We start from the raw sequence: 11224 nt of genomic DNA on the forward strand, positions 1-11224 counted from the left end.
GCAGGGAGTGGGAGGGTAGGTCTCCTCCCCAAAGGAAACTGGATAATGAGGTAAGGAGGGAGGGGCTACACCATGGTATCAATAACTCAAGAAAAGAATTCATCTGAAGACCTTTTGAGTCGGCTTATAATCTGGTTTCATCCTCTTAGTCTGAACTTGGATGAATTTGAAGTAAAGGGAGTTAAAACCATTTTTTAAAAAAATACTGACGGTCCTGGAAGGAAGAGAATGCAGAAGCACCTGTAGAGTTTGCATCTCTATCCCTCTAGTTTTGTGTTTCTTGGCTGGGGTTGGGCATCACCAAACCATAGATGCAAAAAAGGCTCCTGCTGAGGCACAGGCTCCCTCTCCCTGGTGGTGGCATATATAGGACTCTCTGGCAGGGCTGCTATACAATTGGTCTATACCTTCCTTGGGTGCTGGTAAACAAGTGCTTTGGTTTAAAAGCAAACACCAACCTCCTTCCATTCGAGGCAACTCTGAAGAAGGCTTCTTACTTTGCCTCTGTTGGAGGAAACAGGGCCCACGAGAATGATGAAAGCATCCTGTGACATGTCACAACTACGTGATGGGATGCTCCAGCACCCTCACCCTGCAGGCCAGCTCCCCTGGTCTAAGCCAGGTCCGATAGCAGACCGGGTAGTATGGTCCTTGGGGCACCACACTCTCATATCCAGGATAGCTTTGGGTGACCTTAGGACCTTTTGGCAGTTTGAGTTCTCGTAACCAGTTAACAGCTGGGAAGAATTCACTTCTGCCTGGATCTGGGCATCTACTCTTTGGGGATCAGCACAGCTACAGGGCACCTCCTCAGTTCACACCTACGAGATAACAGTCAATCATTCAGTCCCAACACCCTAAGAGCTAATTCTTCTCTGATGAACACTGACCATGTGTCAGGCAGGGTGCAATGAACAGCCAAGGCCATGGGTTTAGATCTCTGTGGTACCAAACTCTAACCAAATGGGTCAACCATAAGGAAAAGCAAGTGACAGAAATTGAACAGGTCTTGAACCCAGAACTGTGGCCTTTTTTACTGCCACACTCCACTCAAAACAAACTTATAAATGCCGGTGCATACCTAGCGAGGCAAGTGAGAAAATGACAGAGGCGGCAAAGTGTAGGAATGAGGAGGAAGGATTACTCAGAGAGGAAGTCATGTGGCCGAAATTTTGGTTAGAACAGGAAAAGAATTTTCGCAAAGAAAAAGTATTCTATATGAACATCAGGGATCATGGTTACAATTCTGTTTTCTCTGCATTAAGTACTCTTCTGTGATTTAGCACAGATACTTTCCCCATGGGAGAGTACACTTAGAGCTAAAACCACACACTTTAAGAACTTCAGAATATTACATATTTGTGAACTGAGAATTTGTTTTGCTAGAGAAAGAAGAGACTTCATCTATCAGTGCGTTGTTTTGAATGATTCTTATGGCTGGTGTTGAAATCAACTGAACTTTTATTAAACAATTTTTTTTTTGGTCTTTTTGCCTTTTCTACGGCCGCTCCTATGGCATATGGAGGTTCCCAGGCTAGGGGTCGAATCGGAGCTGTAGCCACTGGCCTACACCAGAGACACAGCAACTCGGGATCCGAGCCACGCCTGCGACCTACACCATAGCTCAGGGCAGCGCCGGATCCTTAACCCACTGAGCGAGGCCAGGGATCGAACCCACAACCTCATGGTTCCTAGTTGGATTCGTTAACCACTGAGCCACAACGGGAATTCCTTTTTTTTTTTTAATTTTTTTTTTTTTACTTTCAAACATTGTAATGGCAAAGAGAATCACTTAGTCTATCCTTACCTCCCTGGCCCCCATCTTCCTGTTAAGCAGTTGACTTGCACAAGGTTTAAGCAACTGGTGGATTGGCGATTATGTCCATACACCACCCTGCCCTTCCCTCAGAAAAACTATCATCACATGTGAACTGTAATTATTTAACTGCCTGCCTGCTTCACCTGACCCCACCAGAAAGGCAAACCTCACAGGAAAAGGGCTTTGACTGCAGTCCCTGCTAAGCACACAGTAGACACTAGTTAAACTGTTAAATGCAGGAAGGAGTTAAAGGGCCCACGCATAGCAGAAATGCTATGCTAGCAGGGTAGATACGAATAAAGCATTTGTGAATGAAAGGCCTTTAGAATAAATGAATTGATGCCAACTGGGCCATTTAAGCTGGCAAAGGAGGAGTAACTCTTGCCTGGCAAAGTGTGTTTGTAGCGACCTTGAGCATATGGAAGCCACATTTTTAGGCTGGGGTGTGCACGAAGTCTCTGAGAATCCTGTACAATGAAGAAGTGATTCCATTTTATACCGCACGTTGTAAATGGCACTATCGACATATAAAAGACTCAGCCCAAGGAGGCTCTGGGCAGAATGTCCCAGCCCACCTTAAGCCAGAGAGAAATAAACCCTAAGCATTGAACGTCCCCAGCATAGGAAGCACCTTCAAATCCAGGAAAAGAAGGTAAGTAGATACCCGGAGCTGAAGGTGGCCGCTCTAGATCAGCCCTTTTGTCAGCCAATGATCAAGGGCCCTCTCTGTGTTCCAGATTCCAAGGTGACGGTGCCACAGGTTAGAAATTCCCTTTCGTATTCACGGCGTATGACTGGTAACAATGGAATTTTGCATCTCTTACTAACCAGCTCTTCCGCTTAAGTACCTCCCACACATACACCCACACCCGAGGTGAGGGGTGCAGGCGCCTAAGGATCTGAGGCTTGGGCAGGCACAAACCTTGACAGGCGGGCCGGCGCCCTTGGCTTTCGGGGGCCCAGGCTAACGCGAGACGCCTCGCCCGCCCAGGGCCGCCCCCGCGCGGGGTGGAGGTGGAGGCTGGATAGGCTCGCCACACCTCGGCGGGTTGCAGAGCCTCGGCGTACGGGCCGGGCGTTGGGGCGTTTTGGCGTTGGGGTGGGGTACGCCTCGTCCCAGGCCGGGCGGGCAGGAGCTGGGGATGGGGGACCGTCGGAGCGGCAGGGGACTCACCTGCAGCAGCACCGCCAGCAGGAAGCACAGGTACATCTGGTAGATGCCCATCTCGCCCACTGCCTGGAACGCCTCCTCCACCTCCATGGCGGGCCGCGCGCTCCGCCTCGGCCCCGCCGCCAGCAGGAGCCCGGCCCCGGCCTGCCCTTCTACCGCCCCTGCTCCGGCGCGGCCCTCCGCGGCGGGCCCAGCGCGCGAGCCCCACGGCGCCCGGCACCGGCTCGGCCCCGCCGGCTCCCAGCCCGGCGCGGCGTGGGTGCGCGGGCGGGGCGGCGGGCCGCGCGTCTGCGCGGGCGGGGCCGGGGGCCGCGCGGGCTTGCGAGTCCGGGGCGGGAGGCCGGGTACCCGGGCCTCTGCGCTTCCTGTTAAAGATTTTTTTTTTTTCTGAGAAGGATGAGTGTCTGCGGCGCTTAAAGGAAAGAGGAAGTGGAAGTGGGCTCGGGCTTAGGCATCTCTCTGATGGAGAACCACGAAAAGGGCAGCTGCCACGGCCCCGGCTTCGGCGATGAGTGCTGGGTGACCTGGGGACCGCTCAGCATTATTTGTTTTGTACAAATCAGTTTAATGAGGGGAGAGGGAATGGGTTCTAGATCTTTCAGAGATGAGTGGTGTTCAACATTTTTTTCCAGTGCTACCCTATGTGGTCAGGTCACAGGTAGTCAAATCCTTGCAAAACCATGAGATGTATTTGGTTATAGATATACGCACGAGGTACGAAGGAAATACAAAAAAACTGAAAGATTAATTTGTGGGACAGGACGTGATGGCTGCCAAGGTGATTGAAGGATAAACAGCAGTGTGCCCGGCTGGAAATGGAAAAAGATGCAACAGGAACTAGGGACGCTGGTTGCCTGCTTTAAGTCCCCACTTTTCTGAACCTGCTTAGGTCGATTTTAACAGCTGCATAGTAGTCCACTGTCCAGACTGTGGCCCTCAATACAATAGTTAACAGAAGAGATGAACAGCCATAATGCCTTATCCAGGATTTTACCTCTAGGAGAGGGAGAAGGACCTCTAATTTTCTTGTAACTGTTCTTGTCTGGATTTGGCTGTAAGATTATAGAAGTTTAGTAAAATGAGTTGGAACTATTTGGTAAAACTCCTTTTTTTTTCTTTTTTCTTTTTTTTTTCTTTTTGGCTCTGACCACAACCTGTGGAAGTTACCCTGGCCAGAGACGGAACCTGTGCCACAGCAACCCAAGCCTATGAGGCACAAGGGAACCCTGGTAAACCTGTTGAAACCATCTGGACTTGGCTTATTTTGCAAGATGAGCCTTGTTATTACAGAGATAGATAGATAGAGAGAGAGATAGATAGATAGACATGTCATATTTTTATGGCTTTTTGTTCTTGAATTAGTTTTTCCAAGAAATGTTTCTATTTTATCTAATTTTTCTGTTGTTTTGGGAATAAACTTGTTCATCTTGTTCTTTTAGGGTTTTTAAAATCATGTTTTAGCTGTATTTATGCCTCATTTTTTATTCTTAATATTATTCATTCTTATCAGTTGATTACTTTTTAAAGAACCAGTTTTTACTTGTGATTTTTCTTTTTGTATGTCTTTGTTTTCTATTTTATGGATTATATGAATTATTTTCTTTACTTATTTTTGCTAGTCTATAATTCTTTTACTACCTACATAACTTCAAAGTTTAGATTTTTGCTTTTAATTTTCCTTTTATAAGACTAATTATATTCAAGGCTATGCATTTCTCTCTAGGTAACTACTTTGCTCAGTCTCATGAGTTTTGTCATGTGGTGGTTTTGTTGTCTTCAGTTTTAAATATTCCATAACATTGTAATGCCCTCTTTAACCAGTGAGCCATTTGTTAGTGCATTTTTTAAATTTTCCAAATAAAGGTTGTTATGACTTATTATGGATTGCTAATTTAAATGCTTTGTGAACAGAGGTGATATTAAATCTTGGTAATTGAATTTTCTTGCACCTAGTACATGGTCATTTTAGAAAAGTGTACTGAAAGTATTGAAAATACTCTATTTGGGTACAAGATCCTCTAAATATTTGAGCAACCTTGTTAATTTTATTAAAGTAGTCTATAATATTTCTAGAATTTTCTCTGTTGAATATATGAATTTTTAATAAATGAGTCAAAATTTTCCAAAATGATTATCTTTTTGAAGTTGTTTTTTGTTGTTGTTGTTGATTTTTTTTTTTTGAGGGCCGCACCTGCCGCATATAGAGGTTCCCAGGCTAGGGGTCAAATCAGAGCTACAGCTGCTGGCCTACACCACGGCCACGCCAGATCCGAGCCATGTCAGCGACCTACACCACTGCTCACGGCAATGCCAGATCCTTAACCCACTGAGCGAGGCCAGGGATCAAACCCAAAACCTCATGGTTCCTAGTCAGATTCATTTTCACTGTGCCACAACAGGAGCTCCTCTAATGTTTTTGCCTTAATTTTTATTTTGTCTAATGTTAGTATTGCTGCATCTGTTTTTTGTTATTTCCTTATAATCCCTTTATTTTCATCCTTTAATTTTTGTTGTGCTTTAGGAATGGTTATGGGAGGAGGTTTTTGTTTTTATTTTTGTTTCTTTTTGGTGTATCCAATTTTGTAGTCTCTGTCTTTTAATGGGTGAAATAAATCCATTTATGTTTATTGTGAATGATAAATTTGGAATCATTTCTACCATTTCACATTTTGCATTTAGCATCTTCTTTTATTTTCCTTCCTGACTATCCGTTGGAGTCTTAAGGCCCTTTATATATTGCCCTTATTTCTTTTTGCAATTTTGGGAGGTACAGGTTGCATTATCGTTATTTTAGTAGTTACTCTATGTTTTAATGTCCACATAACTGTACACTTTCTACAAAGTTTGTAGTAGAACAACCACACCTCCACAGCAACCCGAGCTGCTGTAGTTGGATTCTTAATCCACTGTGCCACAGCTGGAACTTTTATCTATTCTCTTTTCAAACTACATGAGATTCCAAGAATGGTTTATCTGAGAAAACATAGGAGGACATAGTGTTATGTTCTGGAAAACCTTGTTCGGTGACTCAAGAAGTGTTTTGTGGTGTCAAAACACCGATGAAGAAGATTAATGTCAAGTGTTTTAATAAAAAACTTTCATTGTTAAGAAAAATTATCCTGCACTTGAAAATAGTAAGAAAGCAAGAAGAGAATTGTATGTCCTTTCAATGTGGTAATATTTAATTATTTGATTCAGGAGGAAAAATTTAGTGTGTTTGACTTGACTATTTGCTATGAATTAGAGTCCAAATACTGTGTAGTTACATGTAAATTTGTAGATTTTGTTTGGTAGAGATATAAATGATTGTTTAACAGGAAAGATAATATATTACTTCATTGCCCTATTAAACATTAATTCATTTTGTGTCTAATCTAGCAATCTTTATTTTTTTTCCCTAGAAATTACCAGTCCCTCAAATGTTCTTAGAACCAGCTTTTCCACCCTACTGGTTCCTTCATCAATTAAAATAAAATCAACAAGGGTTCATTCTATATTGGTAAGAGAGTCATATTTTTAATTTTTGAAATTTTTCTTTGATATTATGATGTGTGGAAGTGAAAAAGTATAAATCAATATTTTATGATATATATACTAAATGAATAAATGAAGTGCTCAGTAGAGATAGGGTTTTTTCATCTTGCCCCCACTGTTTATGTATTTTAAATGGGCCAGAAACTTTTCTCTATCTTCAGTGTTAATTTACATTATCTTGGAACATACATACTAAAAGCAGTTGGTGATTGTGCGGACAGCAAATGCAACCTTGGAGTGTCAGAAATGAGGTCTACGGGTTGATAGAGGCCAGGTGTGCAGTACTGAGGAGCTTCAACTTTTTCCTACAGGTAATGGGGACTACTGCAGTGTTTTTTCAGGGGAGCTGTGATTTTTAAAAGATGGTTTGGCAGCAGTGGGGAATGCACATAACACCCGTTGAGACTGTTGTAAGAGCCCAGGCAGAGCCCAATGAGGTCCTGAGGGCTTAAACCAGGGCAATAATAGGGATGGAGAAGTTAAGTCAAATCTAAGGTAAAATCTTCAAAAAAGTGATAGGGATTCATTTTGCATTAGCTGAGATAAGAGAGAGATTAGCAATGATTCCTTTGTTTATGGTTTCAATAACTGGGAAAATAGAGGTAGTACTATGAACTGAAGTGGGCAACACAGATGGTGGAATAGGTGGGTGGTAATAGGTGGAAGGGCCTAAAACAGGAATGGTGGGGCAGAGAGGTATTGCTCTTTTAAATGGTCGTTGCCCCTTTAAGATCCTGCCCTTCCCCCTTAACCCACCCAGGCCCCTGCTGGATTTCCTTGCCCTAATTTACAGCCTGTGCCAGAGCTTCTGAGCCTGCGCTGGAGGAAGAGCTGGGCTAATTAAAGCTCTCCTGAGGCTCAAGGTATTGCATCTGTGGCTCTTAGCAAAGAGTTCCATTTTGAGAGCATATTTTCCCCATCTGACCATTCTTTACTCATTTTTGGTTTTCTTAAGTCCTTTCCTACCATAATTTTATAGTACGTGTATTTCATGTTATAACTCGAGTAATGAACATCTGGGGCTTTTTTAATAACAAGAAATTAAAATAATGTCTAAAATGGGATGGCCAGCAATTACACACTTTTGGGGCTATGAGAAGAAGAAAAGTTAACTTGATCTGGTAAATTACATAAAGCTTTGAAGCAAATATACCCAAATCATTATCATCTTCTTTCCTTTATTATAAAACCTGCACACCTAACCACTGTGTCATGCCTTTTGCTTCATTGATAATTTGATGTCCCAGAAGGCTACTGAAATTTGGTATGCATGATAATAGACTTCACATATATTAAGTGTTGTTTCAAACCCTTGGAAATCAGAGTTGTATACCAGCCTAAATGTACCCAGAGCTAGTCTCTTTGAAAAATCAGAAGAACATTTTTCCCTCCTCCTGAACCTTCATGCTGAGATAACTCCTTATTTATTGTTAGTATGTCACAGCAACATATCTGAATAAAGACAGCCGACGTACAAATAGCCCCATCAACAATAAGTTGATACAAACACAGCCAATGTGATGGGAGCGACCGGATCACAAGGAAGTTAGATTTTGAGGGCAGATGTCCGGGAGTAAGGACCAAGACAACAAAGGGAGAAAATGCAAAAAGAAAATGGAATTAGCAGTGAGACGGACATCTTTCCATCATCTGTCCTCCCAAACCAACAACTGTCATTCAAAAACCACCCTGAAGTGGGTGGAAGCACTAAATTAAAGATGAAGAAAACTGGCTATTTCCATGTCTCAGACCTTAGCAATAAAACCAAAGAGTATGAATAGAGTTAGGTCTAAAATTCAGGAGGTTGCAGCAGGGAGAGATGAAATATGGGGGAAATGAGCCATTAATTATGTTTGAATTTAGATAGTAGAGTGTTTTGCTTGCTAAGAGTCCGATTTTACATGTTGTCCCAAGAGGCACTGAGCTTAGATAATAGGACATTCATTTAATTCAACAAATTCATTCCTGAGTGCCCAACTTTAATGAAAATGTCAGAGTTGTTGTTGCTGTGACTGCTGCTTGCTGCTGCTGTTTCTTACATGGGAGAATTCTACAACGAGGGAATACAGACTGAAATGATGAATTTGCTGTGATCATGGGGGTCGATCTGTTGAGGCTGTGCTTCAGTAGTATGGATAAAAGTTTGCCCTATCCAAGGACAAATGCCTCAAAGTTCCCCAGAATGAAAATCTGGATGCTGTTGCAATTGCCTGAACCACTTGAGCTGGTTGAGTATTACACAAAGATGTTGACAACCCGCATATCCAGAGTCTTAACTCCAGCTGGGCTTTCTACATTAAAACCAGCAATCTCCACCGCCTTAGGAAAATAGGAAGCTGAAGTAGATTTCAGAGAATTAAGTTGGGTCCACTGGATCAGTCTCAGAAAGGAGAAATCACCAATCCCAGAACCATTCTGGAAATTGTTAAGTATGAGGATTCATTTTTTTGTCTTTTCAGAGCTGCACCTGCAGCATGTGGAGGTTCCCAGGCTAGGGGTCGAATCGGAGCTACAGCTGCTGGCCTACACCACAGCCACAGCAATGCCAGATCTGAGCCACGGCAATGCTGGAATCTCAACCCACTAAGCCAGGCCAGGAATTGAACCCGCAACCTCATGGTTCCTAGTCGGATTCGTTTCTGCTGCACCACGACGAGAACTCCTACATTCTTTTTCGGATTCTTTTCCATTATAGGCTATTCCAAGATATTGGACATAGCTCTCTGTACTATACAGTGGGTCCTTGTTGTTTATCTAGTTTATATAAAGTAGCATGTATCTGTTCATCCAAAACTCCTAGTTTATCCCTCTGCCCCCTTTCCCCTTCGATAACCATACATTTGTTCTCTTTGTCTGTGAGTCAGTTTCTGTTTTGTAAATAAGTTCACTTGTGCCATATTTTAGATTCCACATGTAAGTGATATCATATGGTATTTGTCTTTCTGTCTGACCTACTTCACTTAGTATGATAATCTCTAGGTCCTTCCAGATGCTGCTGCAAATGGCCTTATTTCATTCTTTTTTCCTTCACATTTTTTTTGTTAGTCACAGGACCTTTGGCAAACCGAATGCAAGTTAATGACTCATCTCAGGAAAATGAGGGTCCTGGAAAGGGTGCCATTTTTAAGAAATCACTGAGTCTAATCCCCACATTCTAAGAATGTTAAATTAAGGCTACAGGGGATTAGATATTATGTTTAAGAGGATTCGGAGACTTACTGAAAGTCACATAGCTGGTTGGCACAGCAGTACATAAAACAAAGTTCTCCAAAGTTTGTGGGTTTTGTTTTTATTTTTTGGTTGTTGTTTTTATTTTTTATGTTTTATTTATTTTTTACTACCTGAGGCCACTCTCTGGCTTAGGCTCCATCTCTGAACCTTTTCTTCTTATCTGGAAATATTAATATGGAACATTATCTTTGTACCACATTTTCACTCTGATTCCTTCGTAAACAGAGTGTGTCCCCCGTCCATGATTTTTAAGAACAGGGCTTCAGCTGAATAGAGCCCTCCCTCCCTGTCTCCCAAGCCAGAAACTCTAGGTGGGCGTATATAATAACTCAGCGACGTGACTGCCATCGCAAACGCGTGCAGGAGGAGTTCTCCTCTGTTGTGTTTGAAGCTGGAGAATGGAATAGCATTGTCGCTTTCCTTTGTGGATTAGTCCTTACTCAACAGCCGTTCTGCTTTTGACCTGAAAAACTGGGCCACGGAGATCCTGCACCATCAGGCGTCTTTCTTATTGGGCTGTGAAAGTCTGGCATATGGCTAATTACAATTTACACCTCCTTAAGTGCCCTAACAATCCACTAAAGGATGTTTTGTCTCTTTGGTTTACTGTTCCGAGCACTTTTTGCAGACAAAGCAGTAAACAGTTCCTTTGGAGGTACTTGTTAATTTCAAATGATATTGCAAGAAGACGATCTGCTGTCTGGGTTCTTAATGATATATTCTCGGCCTGGTCTGTTATATGACTGTGTTCCTAATGATGTGTCATTGCCATTGACAGCGTCCCGGTGACCGGGTTGCCCTTGCGTCACCATCTTCTTCCCGAGGTGGAGACATGAGACATGCCCGTTGAGGATAAAATGAAGAACTAAAGTAAGTGAAAGATAATGAGATTTTAGGAGCGCCATGTCTATGGCATAAAATAAATTAAGATAACTGATCATGAAGGTGTTTGAATAAAGATATTTGAGTCATTTTGTGTTGATGTTTTTATTTTTATCATTGCTCTTTTCAGCTGTGTGTTCGTGAGATAAAAACACACTCGTTGCAAGGCAATGGGGTGTCTCTCGAAATAACATATAAACGAAAGTTACTGCTTCAAGCTGAAAGTTTAATTTGTTGGATATCAACATACACGCTGATAACTAGACATCACTTAAGCAGAGAAGGTTTCTTTTCAGGAAAGTGGTTTGCACGGGGAGATATTCTTGTGGAGGTGTTTTATTTGAAGCTGGGGGTAGAGCGTAAGGATGGATTTAGTCCTGGGCTCCCTTCTGGCCCTGCCAACAGGTGACCAGCTGGCACCAAATAGAAGCATGACAGCTCAGTGGCCTCCACTGAGACTCTCATTTCTCTTTTCCTTCATCCAGGGAATAGCTAAAAACACAATTTCTAATTTCCTTATTGGCACGGACTGTGCAGAAATAAGTTTTCAGTTAAAGAGCATAAAAACATGCCCAATCATTTATAAC

At 42.6% G+C, this 11224-nt stretch overlaps 1 protein-coding gene and 1 long non-coding RNA gene across 5 annotated transcripts in view; one reads left to right on the forward strand and one right to left on the reverse strand.

The window, feature by feature from the left end:
• The window catches only part of SLC22A15 (solute carrier family 22 member 15), a 92089-nt gene extending 88841 nt beyond the window's left edge, over positions 1-3248 (reverse strand). The window contains exon 1 of one of the 4 annotated variants that reach the window (XR_007135561.1): positions 2994-3247. Coding sequence is in view for 3 of the 4 variants with exons in the window: in XM_047784924.1 (XP_047640880.1) it covers positions 2994-3080 (87 nt within the window). In the remaining variant the exon portion in view is untranslated. Of the gene's footprint in view, positions 1-2993 lie in introns of all 4 variants that reach the window. The other 3 variants (XM_047784924.1, XM_047784923.1, XM_047784925.1) reach the window with 3 other exon arrangements.
• LOC125129804 (uncharacterized) lies at positions 2929-10726 on the forward strand. The gene is made up of 4 exons (XR_007135562.1): positions 2929-3023; positions 6392-6489; positions 6686-6835; positions 10534-10726. It is a non-coding gene; the product is annotated as an uncharacterized LOC125129804 (long non-coding RNA).
• The last annotated feature ends 498 nt before the right edge of the window (positions 10727-11224 follow it).

The sequence above is a fragment of the Phacochoerus africanus genome, chromosome 6 (assembly GCF_016906955.1).
Source record: "Phacochoerus africanus isolate WHEZ1 chromosome 6, ROS_Pafr_v1, whole genome shotgun sequence".
Taxonomy (NCBI): domain Eukaryota; kingdom Metazoa; phylum Chordata; class Mammalia; order Artiodactyla; family Suidae; genus Phacochoerus; species Phacochoerus africanus.